The sequence below is a fragment of the Amborella trichopoda genome, chromosome 9 (assembly GCF_054954075.1).
Source record: "Amborella trichopoda isolate Santa Cruz 75 chromosome 9, AtrichopodaSantaCruz75HAP2 v2.0, whole genome shotgun sequence".
Taxonomy (NCBI): Eukaryota; Viridiplantae; Streptophyta; class Magnoliopsida; order Amborellales; family Amborellaceae; genus Amborella; species Amborella trichopoda.
In genome coordinates this window covers 30,350,977-30,372,034 of record NC_142344.1, presented here as the reverse complement: position 1 = coordinate 30,372,034, position 21,058 = coordinate 30,350,977, and the positions used below count along the sequence as shown (strand labels likewise).

General features: G+C 39.4%; 1 protein-coding gene across 1 annotated transcript in view; it reads left to right on the top strand.

The window, feature by feature from the left end:
* The window catches only part of KAK (HECT ubiquitin protein ligase family protein KAK), a 34,316-nt gene extending 14,726 nt beyond the window's left edge, over nt 1-19,590 (top strand). Inside the window, exons 6-17 of the mRNA XM_011622972.3 lie at nt 12,817-13,059; nt 13,183-13,304; nt 13,406-14,846; nt 15,006-15,098; nt 15,759-17,348; nt 17,451-17,681; nt 17,773-17,877; nt 18,360-18,440; nt 18,536-18,604; nt 18,730-18,858; nt 19,014-19,136; nt 19,226-19,590. Of these exons, the coding sequence (XP_011621274.2) occupies nt 12,817-13,059; nt 13,183-13,304; nt 13,406-14,846; nt 15,006-15,098; nt 15,759-17,348; nt 17,451-17,681; nt 17,773-17,877; nt 18,360-18,440; nt 18,536-18,604; nt 18,730-18,858; nt 19,014-19,136; nt 19,226-19,291 (4,293 nt within the window). The 3' untranslated portion in view covers nt 19,292-19,590. The remainder of the gene's footprint in view (nt 1-12,816; nt 13,060-13,182; nt 13,305-13,405; nt 14,847-15,005; nt 15,099-15,758; nt 17,349-17,450; nt 17,682-17,772; nt 17,878-18,359; nt 18,441-18,535; nt 18,605-18,729; nt 18,859-19,013; nt 19,137-19,225) is intronic.
* Nucleotides 19,591-21,058: the final 1,468 nt, after the last annotated feature.

The following is a 21,058-nucleotide window of genomic DNA, read 5'->3' as shown; positions in this document are numbered from 1 at the left end:
GGATGGTCAAGGCTGTGAAAAATACAAAAATAAAGAAACCATCTGGGCCATGGTGGATTTGAAAGATGCCAAGAAAGCTTCATTCAATACACCGAGAAACCTCCATACTGTGTATTTGGTTTATTCCAAGAAAACTTCCTAGAAAAGAAGTTTGGCCATCAAGATTACAAAACATTGTTGAAGAGATTCTTGCTCGAACAAACTCTGTGTTTGCACTTTCCAGACCATATAGAAGGAGTCAAACCAACTAGCGAAAGAAGGAACATCTAAGTCTTCACTAGTGGTAATTTGTTTTTAACCCAAGGAGGATAATTTTCTGTATTTAGTAGAGTGGAAGTTGGTACATAGGTGAGTCCTATAGATAGACTTGTACATGATGAATACATATAAAACAAAATTTTGTTTAATGATAGTTGTTGAGACTCCTTTTTTTTTCTTTTTGTTTTTTTTTTTTTTTTTGAGCTTAGGATTCTATGGGGCCAATAGGAAACAACACTCTATTGATCCTTCGGTTTGTTGGTCCCTGACCCATATCCCAAGAAAAGAAATAAAATGATTTCATACACTCTATTTCCCTTAATAGGCATGGCTATGTATGGGGTGGTGAGGAAGGAGTTGGTGTTCTCTACATGTACATCTAGATTGGATACTCTCTCTTTGTTCAATGGGTGATTTGACAAGTATTTGGATAAAGTTTATTAGAATTTGTTTTTTTTGTTTTTTTATTTATTTTGACAATATATTTGTTAGAATAGATAATTTACAAAGCCCTCACATGGGATGCATGGGATGAGTATTAGGCATCCCACGTGCGGGTGCTTTATACAACGAACCTTATGCAGTTAAAGAAAAATAATAGTTAGCAACCTAGACGTTGGGTGCTCAACTTGAGGACAACAAAAGAAGGTTAGGGAGGGGTGAGGGCAATGTTGAATAGTTGCAAGTACGTGTTGGTGTAGGACATGGGTGTAGTTGCAAGTACGTGTTGGTATAGAATATAAGTCTCAGTATAAAACATGACGTACCACAATTCTAAATTTTTTTAAAAAAGGAATTGCACAAAATGTACGGTAGATCATATATGCTTTTGATTCAATAACAAAATTGGAACCCTATTTTTTTTGCTCACCATGCCATTGGGTTCCCGAAATCACCGTATTCAGTTGGGAATCCTGAAGAATTTGTTCCGCTACGCATGTCCATACATCTCTAACATGGGTAGGGGACCCTTGTCAAGGAATCCATTTAACATAGGTTGAGGGGGAAGGAAGAGGATTAAAATAGAGTTTTCAGATGAAGGATAGAGAATTTTGGGAAGCATAAGAAGAAAGATAAGAAAGACATTGAGGGGAAGGAGAAGGAGAGAAGTAGCAGTTGTAGTGCAAAATCTCAGCATTAATTAACACCGGTAGATCCCCAATAGAAAGAAATGTAACTTGTGTTGGAACCGAGCAAATAAAAACGGTTGAGTAAGATATGTAAGCTTAGACAGAAAAGGAGAGAGATGTGGTGACAAGAGCTACAATAGAGAGGTAGATAGGGAGAAGAGGCGAATATGTTAAGCGTGTGGAGAAAGGGGCTGGGAGCGTGAAGAAAATCCAAAGGAAAAAAATACATGAACATGAGTAATAAAAAACCTATCTAAAGACTTCATGGTCTGGTGCCACTTGCAACAGCGCCCTCCTTAGCCAAAGCCTCTGCTGCCGTATAAGCTTCCTGCCAAATATGAAGGGAGAGAACTCGAAGAGCCTGCAAAGATGGACAACTTGGTCACAGATATGAGAAAGACACTAGGGATGTTGTATTCCCCTTTGAGCCCAATATGACATTCTTGGAGTCACCTTGAACTATTAGGTTTTGGCTCCAAATGGGATTGAACCTTTTGAGATCTTCTAAAAGAGCATTGGCCTCAGCCTAGGTGGAGTCGCCTATTGGGAGATGCCCATGGAGTCGCCTGTTCCTAGAGATGCCCCAAAGCTGCAGGGGCCTAGGGTCCCTATGGAACAACTGTCAAAATTGATTTCCATTGAACCCTCGCATGGAAAAGAGAAGAGGGACGGGGGTGGGGGGGGACCACATTGATGAACGATGAGGTTTGGGAGTTCTATGTGTGATGATGTTGCTCCTATGCAAGCGGAAGTCTGATTTAGAGAAGTGCTCGAGGTGTTTGTAGTTTGTCGCCCAGAAGATGGAGAGTTTACGACACTTCTGACTTCTATAAAAAGATCCATTCATTTCTTTCCCCACAAAATGATCAAAGAATGACGATCAAGGCCTGGGGTTTTGGAGAGATGTCAATAATGGATTGCTTCACGGGCGACCATACTCCATCCAGGACAAACTTGAGCCCAGAGGCTACAGTTTTGGTAAAGATCTTTATAGGAGTTGGGAAGACTAAGTCTTCTGAAATCACTATTATCATTAGCGACACCCAAATTTGGGAATCAAGGCAATGATGTGGAATTCATACCTCTACTAATTATACTTGTGTGGAAAAACTCACTCAGAAGGCAAGGATGTCATGAGATATCATCATCGTCAAAGACTTTTCCCAACTGATTGGGGTTGGCTAGACATCATGAGATATGGTCTTCCTCTGCTAATAATACTTGTGTGGAAAAACTCACTCAAGAAGGCAAGGATGTTCATGAGATATCATCATCGTCATAGCCTTTACCCAACTAATTGGGGTTGGCTAGACATCATGAGCTATGGCCTTCTAAAATCTAGGGAAGATGGCAGTCAGGAAACCATCTGGTCCTGGAGTCCTATCTCTTCTAAGGTCTGCAATGGCTATGGAGATCTCAGTTTGGTTAAGGGAATTTCAAGCCAATTGGCCTTATCCTGGGAAATGGAGGGGACGGAGAGGTCAGACGTAACAGAATGAGGATCAGCAAGGTTTTGGAAAAATGATATATTGGCAAAGTCATTTTGCAAGGTTTGGAGAAAGACTCTTGACCCACAAAGATTTGGTTAAAGACTTTTCCTCTGCATCTAGAACTGGCAATCTTGTGGAAAAAGGCAGTATTCCTGTCTTCCACCTGAAGCCATTTGATCTGAGAGTGCTGGAACCAAAAGATTTGTCTTTCTTAAGGAGATTCAGGAGCTGGGCTTGGCCCTCTCGTCTCCTGGTACTTTCTGAAAAGTTTAGAGCTTCTAGGGCATCAAGGTTGTTAATTCAGAGAGGAAGGACTTTGTGGTTAAAGACAACTTGATGGGGATACTGTGACTCCACGATTTGATGGTAGTTTTTGAGTAGTTGGTGCTTCTTATGAAGTGTAAGACCAGCCCAACCAAAGACCAAGAACAAGTGCCATCAAGATATAAAGAAGTTACAATAGTCCAGTTCTTTTAGCCAAGCAAGTTCGGATCTGAAAAGTTTAGGACCACAAGTAGATGGATTGGTTTAAGTCGAAGGTTTGTGGTCAGAGATAGGTTTGGAAAGAGTTAGCAAGTCGATGCCAGGGAAGAAATCCTTGCATTCCTGTGAGATCAAGAGGCGGTCCAGCTTAGTCCAAGTGGGAGAAGAGGAGTGGTTAGACGTTCTGTAGGAAGAACCAGCGAGTGGTCTTCTAAAAGATTATTCTGAGCAATGAAATTAGAGAGACCAATCATGTTGGTTGTGATTGTAGCAAGGCAATTGGTTTCATGAAGCCATCGTATAGTTTCAAAGTCCCACCAATCACTCAAGGGTTAGGAGGAGAGGAGGCAATAGCATTGAGTTCCTGCCAGAAGGCTTCCTTATGATGAGGTCTGTTGGGGCCAGAAACTGCAGTGAATTTCTAAGAAAAGTTGTCCTTGATCATGTCTAAGATTGTGGAAACAGAGTACAATGGAGACCGAGTGGATTCCAAAAGAATCATGTCTAAGATTGTGGAAAGACCGAGTGGATTCCAACAGATGACCCAAATGTCACATGAGGCACCCTGTGCCTCATGGGCAGACCATTGACTGGTGTGTCTATCCTCAAACACTACGAATATCAGCAAGAAACTTTAATTTGTTTTTTATTTTTTTGGGTTTTGGTGGTTTTGTGGTGGTTTTCTTTTTTATTTTTTTTCTGGGTGTTGGTTTTCTAGATTGCGAAAACCTCTGGGGAGGTTTGACGAGAGCAAGAGGGGGACCACCCTCTTCTTGCAAGGGTGCCCAAGCCATCTAATGTTCCAAGTAATGAAATTTGTATGGCTAAAAGACTGCTGGAATTCAGCTGCAATTTTTTACTTGAATAAATTGGATTTTGTCAAGTAGATAATTTTGATGCCATGATTATGTTATAGGGCTTCCAAATTGGCTTTTTCAATGTTATTGACCCACAAACCTCGTAATTTATTTGTGAAATGGACCATGATACTTGTAATGGGTGGGAACGTAGAATCTTCTGCTGTGTTCAATCCTAAAAGAGCACAAGATTGTAGGAGCGACATGTACCTGCCACTCTCTATGAATCTCCTAGAGGCACATAAAAAGCCTTATGGAGTGGTCTAACAAAACATAACTTTGTCATGGTAGCTTGCATACTTGTATAACTTTGTCATGGTAGCTTGCATACTTGCATACTTTTCTAGCTACCTCCCTAATGGGATGAAGACAACTCACGAGATTCACCAACTTAGCCACCTCCTCCCTTAAGCTTATTCTCTTATGCTTACCACATAAATCAACATTTCGTACCTTGTATCTGAAAAACAGTCCAGTGCCTAACCTAGATGGCTGAGAGAATCAAAATGAAAAGTAGTCCTCACAATAGATCAACCTAAACACTCACACTACTTCCCTGTAAAGTCTAATTGTGAGGAGCAATGTTCAATAAGGCGGAGGGGGCTGTCTAGGCTGTGGGGGGGCTGGGCCACCTAGGCCCAAAAAAACCAGTGATTTTTTTTTTTTTTTTTTAAAATTTGGATCCCCCACACCTCCCCCCATTTTATGATATATAAAATCGTTTGTTTTATTATTTAATAAGTAGGTTTTGTATGTAATATATTGTTAAGATGTCGGAAGCACATATCAAACCTAAACATTTACAACTTTAGATTGTAAATGAAATAATTATCACTCAAAGTGAACATTAAAAGATAAAATGAACTCGAGATGTCGTTTAAATCTCGCAAATCACAAGTCACAAAAGTTTCAAAAGTCATTAGCAAAAAGTCATATGAACGATGTCCGACTAACAAAGGCCACAAACTACAAAAAGTCTTCTTCTTGAAGTGGATTCGATTTCGGGCCAAACCGAAATGCTTGGGATCCCAAATCTCCTCTTTTACAACCCCTATAAGGCTCAAAAAGATTGGGGTTGAATATCCTTTAATATCGTGACCATTCGAGGATTTCGAAAAATTTTTCGATCTCTGAAAAGTCTTCAAATCTAGTTTTTTTCAAGTTATTTCTCTCTCTAAAGTTCACTAAATTTGTGTTTGGGGGCGAGAATGACCCCCCTAAACCTTATCCCCCCTTTTAAGGGGGTAAAATGACCTTTTTTGCCCCCACCCGAAAGTTTTTTTCCACCATACCCCTGCGCCGCCTAGGCCGGTGCCTAGTTCTGCCCTATTGACTGCCTAATCAGCCGCCCGACCGCCTAATCAGCCGCCCGACCGCCTAGGCAGACGCCTAGTTCTGGCGCCTAATTAGTCCTACCTTAAGAACGCCTAGGTGATTTTTTAAAATACCCTCCTAGGCGGTTGGGTGGCTGACTTTTTGAACATTGGTGAGGAGCTCTTGCTTAGGAGCTCTCCTGCTCAGCACATTATGGAGCTTTGGGAGAAAATGCTGGGGCATGCATTCTCTTCCTCACTAGAGCTTGTGTTGTGTTTTTAGACATGTAGATAACTGATAACTTTTGGTTTCCTTCAAAAACAAACTGATAAAAACAAACTGATAACTTGTGGTTCTTAGGAATTTCTTTTTGAAAGCCCACTCCTTCCTCTTTGAAACACGGTTTTACTTTCAAAAATAATCTTTTACCGTTAGGGGAAAAAAGGAAAAAGCTTCCATTTTAGAGAATATTGATGTCATTATTTTATTTTAAAAGAAGGCTTGTGGCCCTTAGCCTTCTACATTAAGATCAACTGGTCAAGGACCCCTGATCTGGCAAAAATGGGTATTGGGTGTGATTGTGCCCTCATTTGAACACAGGCTTTATTTTATTAATATGGGGAACAGACTTCGATTTTCTCACCCTCATTTGATTAGGAGCTGGGGGTTACACAATCATTACATATATTGTCAGTAGGGACAATTGATTAAAATATCGATGACTTGGGCTTAGACTCACTTGAGTCACTTGGACCTGGCAGGGTGTCAGGTCCTGATGAAAAACAATGACACTTAGGCGAGTCTTATTGAGTCTTTAGATGCTCTGTGTATTTTTCACATGAACTCCAGTGAGTTGGCGGGTGACTCAGGCTTGACACCTTGGCAAGTCTAAGCCTGAGTTCGGGCTTTTAATCGGTATGGACTATGAAGGCCTCCTCAAAGTGCACTGATGGAGTGCAAGGCCTTACTTATTAGTCCAAAATCTTTAGAATCATTGAGAAAGGGGGGCCGAAACGCCTATCGGAATTAATAAATGTGGAATTGGAGAATGAAACAGAAAATAAGAGTTGAAATATTAAAATCATTTTTGGCATACAAGCATTATTATATATCCACACATTCATCTATTTTGTTGCATTGTTTTCCTCTCAGCACTGTCGTTTGTGAACCTTCTAAAGGCTAATGCTTCTAGCTTTCGTTTCCTTTCATGCTCCCACTTGCCCTATGTGTAGCCCTAAATTAAAAACCTTTTTTTAACTCATGCAAGATCCTAAAAACGGCGTCCATTGATGACCTAGGCATCCTAACCGAGCTCCTACTCTTGTTCCCTGCCTTGAGAAATACTTACCCCCATGGTAACGTACCATATGTTTAGTCCATACTATTATTTAGTGCACTTACCTGGAATACCCAGTGCAATTCCTTTAACCTTCTATAGATGTGCAAGAAGGCTGGGCCTGGGCCTGGGCCTGGGCCTGGCCAAAGCCGACCCTGGCCTGTTCCTGTGCCCAAAGTGTCCTGACCAGATCTCTGGGTAGGCCTAGAACTAGTGAGTCTGGTCTGGGCTCATTTAGAAAGGTGGTAACCTGACGCGACCTGGCCTGCTCAGGATCACAAAATTTGGAGTATTTTCGCTATAAAAAGACCTTTTTCTATGTTACAATTTTACTTTGGCTTTTGAAAGCAGGTCGCGTACGATATATAATATGCAAACATGTCATCCACTCTTTATTCTCAATGATGGATGGCAGAGATTAACCGTTGCTAGCAATTGAATATATTACTTGGCTTGTGATGATTCATGAACAATCTTAGTGTGCGTTATTATTTTTGTTTATTTTGAGTGTGGAAAGATGCCAAGTATTCTGTCAAAATAAGCGGGAGAGAGAGAGAGAGAGAGAGAGAGAGAGAGAGAGAGAGAGAGAGAGAGAGAGCCATATTGTATGAGTTTGGAGAGAGAGAATAGGTTAAGATAGAAAAAGTAAGAACTGTGTAGTTAAGGTAATAGCAATAGTTAAAAGTTATAATATAATAGAATATATTTTTGCACAAAAAGTAAGAATTGTATAATAATAATAATAGATGATGAATATTATACCCTTCCTCATATGTACCTACCATGTTGTGCAAGATTAGCAATTGTAAATGGGGTTGACCTCGCATGGATCTGTGTTTGGGCCCCAGTTTTGGACTTCGTGCGTCGGTGTCCTGGTCCAGTTTGGGCCTAAGTCTATCTGAGCAGGTATATAATATACAATATTTTATTATAATATATATATATATATATATATATATATATATATATATTACATTGTAGAACGTATTATCTATTATGGAATATGTATTATTTTATCTAGTAATTATTATTTAACATAATACAGTGAGATTGTCTCTCTCTCTCTCTCTCTCTCTCATCTTGTATATTATATACTCGCCCTCTTTGGGCCATTTATTCATTATAATGAATGAATAATCTAGCTAACCATATGATATGATAACTATTGAAGGGGAAAACAAAATGTTCAAGGAGAGGGAGAGAAAGTAGCATATTATCAGAGAGTTCTCCTCATAGAGGCCGATAAAATGCCAAGGGAGAGAGACATCTAAACAATAGGGCTCCTATTTTTTTTTTTTTTTAATAACTTAAGTATTATCAAGTGAGCTTGCTATTATTTGAGATACAAATTTCTAGGTTTGAAGGTGACAATCTACTATGTGAGGGCTAGTAGTAGTTTATTATGTATGAAAATGATGCAAGGTTTGAGTGTGTTTGTCATGAATCAGAGAGTGAGGGGGAGAGAGTGAGAGATTGTCCTATGAAAAAAAGAGAGACTGTCCTCTGTGTGTGAGAGAGAGAGAGATCTAACGTAAGAGAATAGAATATTGGGTTTTAGATTGTATAAGTAGATAAGGTTTTAAACTAAAACTTTTAGTCCCACATTAGTTAAGTAAGGGATTGGGGTGGGTGGGTGATGGCATAGTTGTTGGAACTTGGAAGTGGGAGTAGGCGTGGGAGCAAGGGTTTGTCGGCTGGAAGAAGCTCCATAGTTTGGGAGAGTATAGGAGTGCCCTTACAATAAATATAAAAAATATGATATTTAAAAATTAAAATATGAACATTTTTTTATTAATTATAGTTAGATTCTCAATGGACATGTTAGGTATAGGTTTATTCTACTTACAAGTATTTATAGTAGTCAGGTCTTATCATGTAAAGTCCTGCATAGCTGTACACCATAGTTATTTATTTGATTATTATATTCTAAAATTTAATAAAAGATAACATTTTCAAAAAAAATAAAATAATGAAAGATCAAAGATATTAGTGGATTTTGGCAGAAATAGGTTCTGCCCTTTCTTCCCCTATATGTTCATTATTTATGAAAACCAAAACTATAACATAGATCATAATATCGAGTGAGATAATTGGACCCACCATCCCTCCTTTAATGCAATTATGGAACAATTGCATTTAGGACTATCGTTTTGTTTTTTAATTAATCTGGATAAAAGCATCTTTTTCCCCTTAAAAAATATATTGTACAAGGACTTTCATCAATATTTCTTCCCTTTTTTTTGGGTGGCATGCATCAAAGACTTTCCTTTTTCTAATAATATGGATTAAAGCATCTCTTTTCCCTTTGGAGAATATATAGAAGATGATTTTTACACCATAATTATTATTATCTTTGATTGATATGCATTCGAAGAGTTGTTTCCTTATAAGATGTGAATTATATTGGCTAATCCCTAGGGATAGGGGTCTTGTTACCCACATATGTGAGTGACATCCACCCAAGATCCCACTCTGGGTGCGTGGGATCACCATCAAGTTTGGAAATCCTGATAAATAAAGGTGAGACTATAAATGTGTTTGTGTGTGAATCCACCCTTCTTGAAACCTAGTAGGCTAGACAACTCCCCTACATATCCATCCCGATTACCCCTACGAACTGGAACCCTAGGTTTTCTCTAATTCAACTTGCCCTTCTTACCACCTTCAATCCACACAGAACTAAGAAATTTCAGCAATCTTTAATCCCTTTGAGAACCTTAAAGCCATAATAAACCTTCACTGTAACCCCAGTTTGATTTCATGTAGACCTATTTTCTAATTCTACCCTAACTAATAGAACTTTTTAAGGCCCAAAATCCTGCTGTCCTAATCTTTGTAGGAACCTTAAACCCTTTAAAATTCCTAACCCTAACCTAATTAGAATTCCCAATTGTACATAAACCTTTTCTTTCTATGCGCCCACTTAAGGTGTCACACTCATATAAGAGCCAAGCTCCAATTGTTCAGCATCAAGCCCCATCCCTACCCATATTTAAGCAAAAATCTCCTAGCGCTTCTGAGGGACATGATACTGAAGGAAGAGGCATTGTAAGTGACAACGCTACCAAAGGCAACAATCCCTTCAATTGCTTTACTTGTAGCTGGGTCATGTTGCTTTTTATTTTTTCCAGTCAGGGCATTAAACTTGGTATAAGATGCATCCATAGCGAATGATAATCACTTACGAGAAAAAAGAATCATTGAGCATGTGAGAGGTAAAGTCCTTGCAGTCCAATCCTCTCGTCAGAAAAATGATCCTGGGGATTGCCGAAAAACTAATGTCTTTCGGACATGAGTCAAGTGTGAACAAAAGATAACCACCTCCTGAATGATGGGGGAAGCATTACCAACTTCGTCTTCTAGAGCTGGTTGACAAGTTAAATTTTAAGATAGAAAGGCATCCATAACCATGTAAGGTTGTCTTGGAGAAAAGGATACCACCTTTCATGTTACCACCCAATGTCTTATAGCACTCTGGATGAGTGGTTCCAAGATGAGATTAGATTTGGTGCGATGTCATTCCCTAGACTGATAGTCATATCATATTGGGATAACCGTGTTCTTTGGATAATATAGTGAAGCATGATCATGGGGCTGACACCTTCTCTGTCAAGGATAAAAACATTATTTTGAAACCTTTGGGATAGACAGAGCCAAGCCAGATCTTTCCTGGAAGCAAGTCAAGTACACTAAGCAAGTGAAGCTTTTGTTGAAAGAGAAGTCAAGCCAACCGGCAACCGGCTAAACGAATATCCTCATAGGTCCAAAATATTCTCTGAGATTCTCAAGTTTTATCCTAGATGAGCTCCCTAACAAGTTGCCATCCATGAGAGATGTTCAACTTGCTGCATGAGTCCCATATGGCATGCTGAGCTTTGTTGGCAAGTTGACAAGTTGCTGGCCCATGGATTTATTTGTGAGAGCATGGGCATGTATGCAGTATGTGTACTTCTTACTCCTAAGAAAGGCGGCACATGGCATATGTGCATAAACATTAATATTGGAAAACAAAATGAAGTGGATGTATTCCTCTTGATTCCTCTGTTGAAATATTTTCATCCTTTTCCTGATGTGTTCTTAAAAGAGTTAATACGCTAAGAGTTAATATGCTTGTCGAATGAGGGACATCCAACTTGAGGAGTACCAAAGAAAACGATTGGAGAGTGGATATAAAGTAGGAGCGATTGAAGCTCTTGCTAAAGCTTGAGGATGAGTTTTCTCCGTCTGGGAGAGAATGTTCATGCGGGGTGGTCCAAATTTGAAATTGAAGATCTCTTCATTATTTACAAACCTATATGGTTTTTCATAATTTGGATGTTTCATCTTCCAGTGGCGGTTGAAAGCCTGCTGAGAAATTTACGGGGACACAATTTACTTTCGTAGTGCTAGTTTGGATGTGTTCTGATTTGAGATTTTTATTTTATTTTATTATTATTATTTTTTTAACTTAGAAGAAAGAAACACTCCCATTCTATATGGTTTGGCAGTTTGGTTGTCCCAGTGTATTTTTCTTCCACATTGGAAAAACTTCCTCTTCAAGCCTAAAAATCTCATTAAAAAAAAAATCAACTTTAAGTTGAACTTTTCTGAACGGTAAGATATTTTGCTTAAAAAGGACAGGGCCTTTTCCCACATGTCCCACTTCCTCCCTCCTCTTCTGACGTGTCCCAACCTTCCTCTTTGCAACTCTCAAAAGTATCATCTCACGTAGCTCCACCTCTTGGCATGGGTACACCCATCTCTCTCTCGCCCTCCCTAACCCCCAATCCACCCTGCTCAAAATGTGTCCAAAACCCCAAGCTTGATCCAGTTCCTCAAATCCAAATTTTTCCTGTATGCCATCAATGGCTTGCAATCAACAAAGGAGCCAGCCATGGAAGCAGAAACTCCTCAAAATCCTACAGAAAAGCCTCCAAAGACCCCTAGTTTGGAAAAGTTGGATTATTGACAATATGATTTGAGATGAATTTCATAGTGATGCTATATGATTTGAGTTGAGTTCCATAGCACAAATTGTAATTTTTTTTTAATGATAAACAAGAAAGAAATCTACCAAGTCAAAGTTCATTATAAAGCAGAACATCTAGCAAGTCTACTTCAATATTTTCACAGACATCCAAACAATCTACGAGCATAATGAAATAAAATGACAATATTTTTCAATTCAGGGTTGAAAAGGGTCCAATTGTTTTCCATGTGAATGTCTGTTTATTTGACATCCAAACTGGCCATTAGTTTGTAAGAATTTCTAAGCTTTAGTTTTGGGTTTAGAGATCATACCATCTTTAAGATTGCTGGTAGAGGTATCCTGATTCTGTGTTATGTGTGGAGCTTAAGCATCTTTTGATGAAAAGGAATCCTTTGTTAGTGCTGATGTCTGGTGGTGCCTGGTCATTACTAGGAGAGTTGAAAGAATTGGAGTTACATTTTAATCACTCTTGGTGTATTGTTGCTGTTTCGCATTGTCGATGTCTTCTTTTTTGCCTTATCTTGTCGAGAGACCTCTTAAATTGCTGTTAGTTATTTTTGTTTTTTAATCAGTAGTTGCTTGGCAGCTTTTGCATGAGAATTTACTTGTGTGCCAACTGCATGTTATTATTGGCAATTATTTTTTTTGATAAATCATGTCAATGATAGTAGTGTGATTGGGCTAAAATATTGTTTCTAGAATATTTCTCTTGGATGCTAGATTCTGATCTTCACCATGTAATTGAGGCAAGCATATGCACATGCGTGTATGTTTTTTGATAAATCATGTCAGTGATAGTAATGTGATTGGGCTAAAATGTTGTTTCTAGAATATTTCTCTTGCATGCTAGATACTGATCTCCACCTTGTAATTGAGGCAAGCATATGCACATGCATGTATGCGTGTGCTTGTTTTCCAAACCAATCCAATTAGAAGAATTTGTGATTGACTTATCTCTTATATTTTGTTCCATGACTAGATTCTTGAGATTGTGAATCTTGCAAATGAGCTTCTTCCTCCACTCCCACAAGGTACAATTTCCCTCCCAACCTGCTCTAATACCCCTGGAAAAGGATCAGTTGGAAAACGCTCAAGCAGTTCTGGAAAGCAAGAAGATGCTAATGGAGCTGTTTCTGAGGTTTCTTCCCGGGAAATGTTATTGCGTGACCAACCAGAGCTTCTTCAGCAGTTTGGGATGGATCTCCTCCCTATTCTTGTACAGGTTAGTACTTAAATAAATTTTTTGATGTGCATTGCTTTGATGATCTTTGTCATTTCTTTCTACTTTTTTTTCCTCTAAAAATTTCATCTTAGCTGTTTCTTTATGTTTGGTTTGTCAAAGCAGATCTATGGGTCCAGTGTCAATGGGCAAGTTCGCCACAAATGTCTCTCTGTTATCAGCAAGTTGATGTATTTTAGCACCCCGAATATGATTCAATCTTTACTTGGGGAAACTAACATATCAAGGTGATGACCCTCGGATAAACTTAATTCAGTAAAGGATTTTTTGGTTCCTTGAATGATATAGAAGCAGGACTTCTGATCACATTGGTTGTTAATTTCTGCAGTTTCCTAGCTGGAGTTCTAGCTTGGAAAGACCCACAAGTGTTGGTTCCTACCCTTCAGATTGCGGAAATTCTCATGGAAAAGCTTCCGGATACTTTCTCTAAGATGTTTGTGAGGGAAGGCGTTGTTCATGCTGTAGATGTCCTTATATCCTCTAGCTCTTCTAGTCCTGCTCCTGCTCAAGCATCTTCTGCCGAGAAAGAAAGTGAAATTTTGCATGGAACATCTTTGCGTTCTCGACGTTATCGGCGTCGTAGTGGAGGTTCAACCCCTGATCCCAATTCTGTGGAAGAATCAAAAGTTTCTTCTATGGGAAATATGGGTTCACCTCCAACTTCAGTAGAGATGGCCTCTGGTACTTCTGGTTTACGTGCAGCTGTTAGTGCTTATGCTCGAAGCTTTAAAGATAGGTACTTTCCTTCCGATCCTGGAGCTGCCGAAGTTGGAGTAACAGATGATCTTTTAAAACTGAAAGAACTATGCACGAAGCTGAATGCCGGTGTTGTGGATCTCAAGGGAAAAGGCAAAGGGAAGTCTAAGGCATCTGGGCCTGCCTTGGCTGAAATAACTGCTAATGCTGAAGTTCAGTTGATAGCTACTGTATCTGAGATTTTTGCTGAATTATGCAAAGAGGATGGGGTGTCCACATTTGAGTTCATTGGATGTGGAGTTGTTGCAGCATTACTGAATTATCTATCCTGTGGAACCTTTTCCAAGGAGAATACAAATACCTCAGAAGCCAATTTGCTCAAGCTTCGTTCACAGGCGCTTGTGAGATTTAAGCTGTTTATTGCAATTGCCCTTCCTGCTGGTGTGGCTGGTGATAATCAATCTCCTATGTCAATCTTAGTTCAGAAACTGCAAAATGCTTTGTCTTCCTTGGAGAGGTTTCCAGTCATACTATGTCATGCATCGAGGTCTTCTGGAGGAAGTATGCGCCTCTCTTCAGGGTTAAGTGCATTGTCTCAGCCCTTTAAGTTGCGTCTGTGTAGATCACAAGGTGATAAATCTCTTCGGGATTATTCATCAAATGTTGTGCTCATTGACCCTCTGGCCAGTTTATCAGCTGTTGAAGAATTCTTGTGGCCTAGAGTTCAAAGAAGTGAGTCAGCGCAGAAGCCTACTGTGTCTTTAGGGAACTCTGAAGCTGGTTTGACCCCCAATGTTACTGGTGCTTCCTCCTTGTCAGTGTCAGCTCCTGCTGCCCCTGGTCGACACAATTCAAGCAGGTCTAGGTCATCTGCAACAGCAGGAACTGTTGCTAAAAAGGATAACCCTGATGGGAATGCAAGCTCGTCTTCCAAAGGAAAGGGTAAAGCTGTTTTGAAATCTGTCCCGGATGTTGAAACAAGAGGACCACAAACCAGAAATGCAACACGGAGGAGAGCAGCTTCTGATAGAGACTCACAGATGAAACTGGCAAATAATGATTCTAGCTCAGAGGTATCATCATGTTATATCATCATATATGTCTTATATGCTACAGCATGTAGATGCTCATGAAATAAGATATATCTCATATGCTACATGTTGCTCATGGCATATTTGTGAAACTAAGTTGCATAAATGCGTCGTACTTCATGTTGCTTGTACTTTTTTCAGGATGATGACTTGGATGTTTCTCCTGTTGAGATTGATGATGCTTTAGTGATCGAGGAGGATGTTTCTGATGATGAAGATGATGATCATGAAGAGGTATGCAGAGTGACTGTTTATTCTTTGAATGCTGTCTTTGTTTTGGTTATAAGAAATTACTTCAATTTGAGCAAGTTAAAAGCAAATGAAAATCTTAGTGACAGTATCCATTTTTTGGTATAAAAATAATCTAAAATTCCTTCCCCCACGCTACAGAGCCCAAAATTTCAGTTGCTGGCTTATCTCTCCTTTATGAAACAAATGCTTCGTTTAATGATACTTTGTGGTATTGCACCTATTTATAAAATTTCCCTCTGCTACTAAAGAAGCAAGTTCCAGGAATTTTAAATTTTTATATACGAATACAGTTTTTGCATGTTTTTGTTTGGGTTTTTCATATTCCTGTAGTTTGTACCTCATCGATATTCCTTGATATTTTCCTGAGAATAAAGGAAAAAATTGGAATATCACCTAAGGAATTCCTGAGAATGAGATTCTCCCACAACTGTGAGTTGTTTTTGGGTTTAACTTGGTCAAAGCGCATGAGATTTCCTCCATATTCTAAATCAAATTGTTGTATTTATGTGATAACTTTTGATGGGAGTATTCGATAAAAGAGATATTATTGTGGAAAACTATGCTGCTGGCAATGGATTTAGGATGTGGTCTAAAATTTGAGGACTGTTGCTATGCTGTTCATAAACTTGTCATGTTTTGCAGGTGCTCAGAGATGACACACTTCCTGTTTGCCTACCAGAAAAGGTGCATGATGTGAAACTTGGGGATTCACCTGATGATGGAACAGTTGCTTCTGCAACAAGCGAAAGCCATTCAAATCCGTCGTCTGCTTCAAATAATAGAGCTCCAGTTAAGGGTGTGGAGTCTGCTGAGTTCAGGAGTGGGAGCTCATTTGTTTCAAGAGGGGGGATGTCCTTTGCTGCTGCTGCAATGGCTGGGCTTGCATCTGCAAGCGGTAAAGGCATTAGGGGTAGCAGAGATCGTCGTGCATTACCAACAACAAGTAGTCCAAGTGACCCTCCAAAATTAATTTTTTCAAGTGGTGGAAAGCAACTTAGCCGGCATCTAACAATCTATCAAGCTATTCAACGCCAACTTGTGCTAGATGAGGATGATGATGAAAGGTGTACTGGCTCTGAGTTTTTGTCTACTGATGGACACAGATTATGGAATGATGTGTATACCATCACATACCAGAGGGCCGATGCCCAAGCTGAGAGGACTTCTGCTAGGACTTCGGCTTCTACTTCTCTGTCAAGGTCTTCTAAAGCTAGTGCTGCTTCCATTTCTGGCTCTAACACTTCTTGGCAACAAATATCACTTCTGGATAGCATTTTGCAAGGGGAGCTTCCATGTGATATGGAGAAATTGGGTCCCACTTACAGCATTCTTTTGTTGCTGCGTGTTTTGGAGGGTTTGAATCAGTTGGCTCCTCGCTTGAGAGTCCAAGCAGTCTCTGATGCTTTTTCAAAGGGGAAATTATCTACCTTGGATGAGCTAAACATGGTGAGCGTCAGAGTTCCACCAGAAGAATTTATTAACAGCAAGCTGACCCCAAAACTCGCTCGACAAATCCAGGATGCTCTTGCTCTGTGTAGTGGTGGCCTTCCTTCTTGGTGTTACCAATTGACTAAAGCATGTCCCTTCTTGTTTCCCTTTGAGACTAGGAGGCAATACTTCTATTCAACGGCTTTTGGATTATCTCGTGCGCTTCACCGTCTTCAACAGCAACAGAGTGCTGAAAACTTGAGTTCAACAAGCGAAAGAGAGGTTCGTGTTGGCCGGTTACAGCGACAGAAGGTTCGTGTATCTAGAAATCGCATCCTTGATTCAGCAGCCAAAGTCATGGAAATGTACTCTAGCCAGAAGGCTGTCCTGGAAGTTGAATATTTTGGTGAGGTTGGCACTGGCTTGGGTCCAACATTAGAGTTCTATACTCTCCTTAGTCATGACCTGCAAAAGATTTGCTTGGAGATGTGGAGGTCAAGTTCTTCACCAGAGAAAAGTGTCATGGAAATTGATGGGCAGGATCAAACAGTTGAAAATATGGATGATGTGACTGCCACAAAAAAGCTTGTTTTAGATCCTGTTGGTGGAGAGCTTGTACAAGCACCTCTTGGTCTGTTTCCTCGTCCATGGCCTCCTAATGCTGACACATCTGAGGGTAGCAAATTCTCTAAGGTTGTTGAGTACTTCCGCCTGGTTGGGCGAGTGATGGCAAAGGCTCTACAAGATGGGCGCCTGTTAGACCTCCCACTATCTCCCGCATTTTTTAAGCTTGTGTTGGGTTATGTAAGCTCTTTCATTTGCTTGATTGATTATTTTAAAGTGTTTTGCCTAATTGCCTTGTTCCGGTTATGTTTCAAGGCCTGATTCTTGTTCGTGTACTTGCAGGAGCTTGATTTGCATGATATTTTATCATTTGATGCTGATTTTGGAAAGATTTTGCAAGAAATGCAAGTCCTTGTTCACAAGAAGGAGTATTTAGAATCTATGCCTGGGGATCATCGGGAGCTTATATCTGATTTACGTTTCCGAGGTGCTCCCATTGAAGATCTTTGTCTTGATTTTACACTTCCTGGGTATTCAGATTATATTCTCAAAGAAGGGGCAGAAAGCACAATGGTATACATCTAATAACATGATATTTTACGTGCTTTATTTCGGCATATTGACATGAAGTCTTATGATAAGCTCTTTCTGGTCATTGTTTCAGGTCGATATCCATAATCTGGACGAATATATCACTTTGGTAGTTGATGCAACTGTCAGAACAGGAATAATGCGACAAATGGAGGCCTTCAGAGCAGGGTTCAATCAGGTAACTTTATGCCTTTGGCTTCTAGCCTGTGAGATGCGTTGTTTTTTATTTTGTTTGGTTTCTTCCATGGGTCCGTGTACTATTCACGTTGCATGTATATATCGTATGGTCTGCAGACTGGTGATCCACCATTTTCCTCACCAATGGATGGTGGAGAATGAATAGATGTTCTGCTTGCTAATGATGGATGGCAAGTCTCGACCATATATTATGAATGCAAGGTGTATGATGTGTTTTCCCTTCGTCCATGTGGCAATTATCAAATAACTTGGCATATATTTAGGCTACATTTTAATATTATTTTACTTCTCTATGTAACTGTGTTTAGCTAGTTGTATGTGGTGGCGTTATGCGGATTCTTGAGAGATTTGGTTCATTAATTGCTTTGCAAAATTCTTCTATTTGTGGTTTGCGTTTTCGTCTTAAGTTCAAGGTTTGAATTAGTGTGATAGCAAAATATCTTACCCATTTGTTTTGTTTAGGTCTTTGACATTACATCCCTTCAAATCTTTACACCAACTGAGCTGGACTACCTGCTATGTGGTCGCCGGGAGCTTTGGGAGGTAATGTCTTATGTTTCGGTTTACTTCATTTTTTTCATGGCCCTTATGGAGTTTGCAGAATGGTAGTGAGTTTAGATTTGGTGGACTTCATGCAGCCAGAGACACTTGCTGATCATATAAAATTTGATCATGGGTACACAGCAAAGAGCCCTGCAATTACAAATGTATGTATTTTATCAATATTTTGTTATTAGTTTCGGCTCGTTTGTTATGAAGGGAAGTTTTCTTTGTTTGAATTTTTATTTTATTGGCTACGGGACTCAAATTACTTGGTTTATGGTGTTGTTAGTTGCTGGAAATTATGGGTGAGTTTACACCAGAGCAGCAGCGTGCATTCTGTCAGTTTGTCACTGGTGCTCCTAGGCTTCCTCCTGGAGGTCTGGCAGTCCTTAACCCCAAGCTCACCATTGTGAGAAAGGTATGTTCCGGGAGAAGGCAAAAATATCCCTTTCTTGTTCTTTATTCCATTGATTGATAAACAAATCCAACTTCCCACTTCTTGGAACAATGTGCGTGTTGGTGTGTGCCTCGAGTTCTTTGTCCTTTTGGATGACAATATTAACTCTGGTGCAGCATTCATCTTCCTCCACAAACATTTCATCCAATGGAACGGGTGTTACAGAATCAGCTGATGAGGACTTGCCCAGTGTCATGACTTGTGCTAATTACCTCAAGCTTCCTCCCTATTCTACCAAGGTTTTCCTTGTGATGTCTTGAATACATTGCAGTTCAAATATTTATCCTTGGTGGTTGTTTGCTTATAGTTGCTTGGCTTCCTATTGCAGGAAATCATGCTCAAGAAACTGCTCTATGCTGTCAGTGAAGGGCAAGGTTCATTTGACCTCTCGTGATACACAAATACAACATGATGTATACCATGTGGTCACTGACCTCTATACGTCCTTGTTTCTCCAATGCCTGCTGCTATTAAAGTGATCCCAGGAGCAGGCCATTTACATCTAACTGGTTGTCAAAGGGTGATCTCGGGCTCATACTTCCCGCTCTATTTTGCAGTCATGGCTGGCCTCTTCTGTCATGCCTGTTTCCATCATCATCTGTATATACGTCATTTACTTTCACAAGATTCCGGTCTTGTCTTTGCATTTTATTTCTGCAATAATATAAATCCATTACTGTGTTGCCCTCAAAAGATGCATGCGCTGATTGGGAGAGCCTTGTTTGCGAAAGAGAGTGCAAAGATTTGTGTTGCCATTGTTTATTTATGAATAAAAGGGTAGACCCTTTGTTATTCATTGAGGGTTACGGTTTACAATTTGGTGTAAAACTGTATAACCTCGAACAATCATAGGCGCACCCCAAATTCTGTGAGTAAATGCGGTTTCTGGGTCATAAATCTTTGTAATGGTCTGAAAGTCTGTTTTCATCACCAATATGTAAAACACAGTTTGGCAGGGGAAATTGGCCATTCTGGACACCGGTTTGTATAATGCAATCCGATGACTCTCTTGGGTGAGATAGTTAATAAATTTTTTGTGAAGATTTGGATGCTTTTGCTGGAACTATTTATCCATAAATAGTATTACCCATGAGATGGCAATCCATTGATGATAGGGATCCATCTAGCAAAAAGGAAAATGTACATCCTTATGCCACTAGATTAGATTAGAAAGTGTACATGTTTATCCAATTAAATTAGAAAGTGTACACCAATATAAAAAATTCGAAATTCAAGATTTAAATTTCAATTTAAAACTTGTGGCAATCCCTACACTCTCCCTCAAGTTGGCATAAACATTGAGGACGTCCAAAATTCGTGAGAAATTGAAATTTGTCTTTCCCAATGGCTTTTGTGAATATATCGGCTCGTTGAACTAGTTGGAACATGAGCAGTACAAAATAGATTTTATTAAATTCTCTTAAACTAGATGGCAATGAAGTTTAATATGTTTTGTTTCGTTTAGGGAAGATTGGATTGGCAGCAATATGTAGGGTTTTGATTTATTGTCACACTAAAGCATCATTAGGCCATTATGAGGAATGCTAAGATCTAACGAGGTATTTTAGCTTAGTAAGTTTACAAGATGCAACTGCCATAGAATGATATTCCGTTAATGCATATGATTGTGAAACTGTTTGGAGAACCTCAATGCCAAAAAAGTATGTCAAATGACTTAAATCTTTGATATGAAATCACCTACTGAGAAAGGTCTTGAGAGTATTAATGCATTTATGTTGTTGCCAGTGATCATGATATCATCTACATAGATCAAGACATGATCTATTTGCAACGTCTTTTGTCTACGGGGGGTGTTGTTCAATCAATGACCATGTATTATTTGCTTCTAATGCAGTGATTTTTGTACTCATTGCTTCTATCCAATTAGGATAAGTGGATACTTGTTTAAAAGAAGTTAGTTCAGTTGTGCAACAAATGGAGCAAAAGTTCTACAAGAGGCAGAAGTTAGTCTAGGAGATGACAACACTTAATGGATAATGAACGCCTTGAACCAATTGAAGAGAAAGCAGGTTGAGAATGCACAATGATGTAACAATGGAAATCTTGTAAATATTTTGGAGGTTGAGAGTGAAAACTTTGGAAGCAAAAGTAGTTAGATCATCAACCAAAGAAAAAAAAAAAAAATGAAATTCAAGATTTG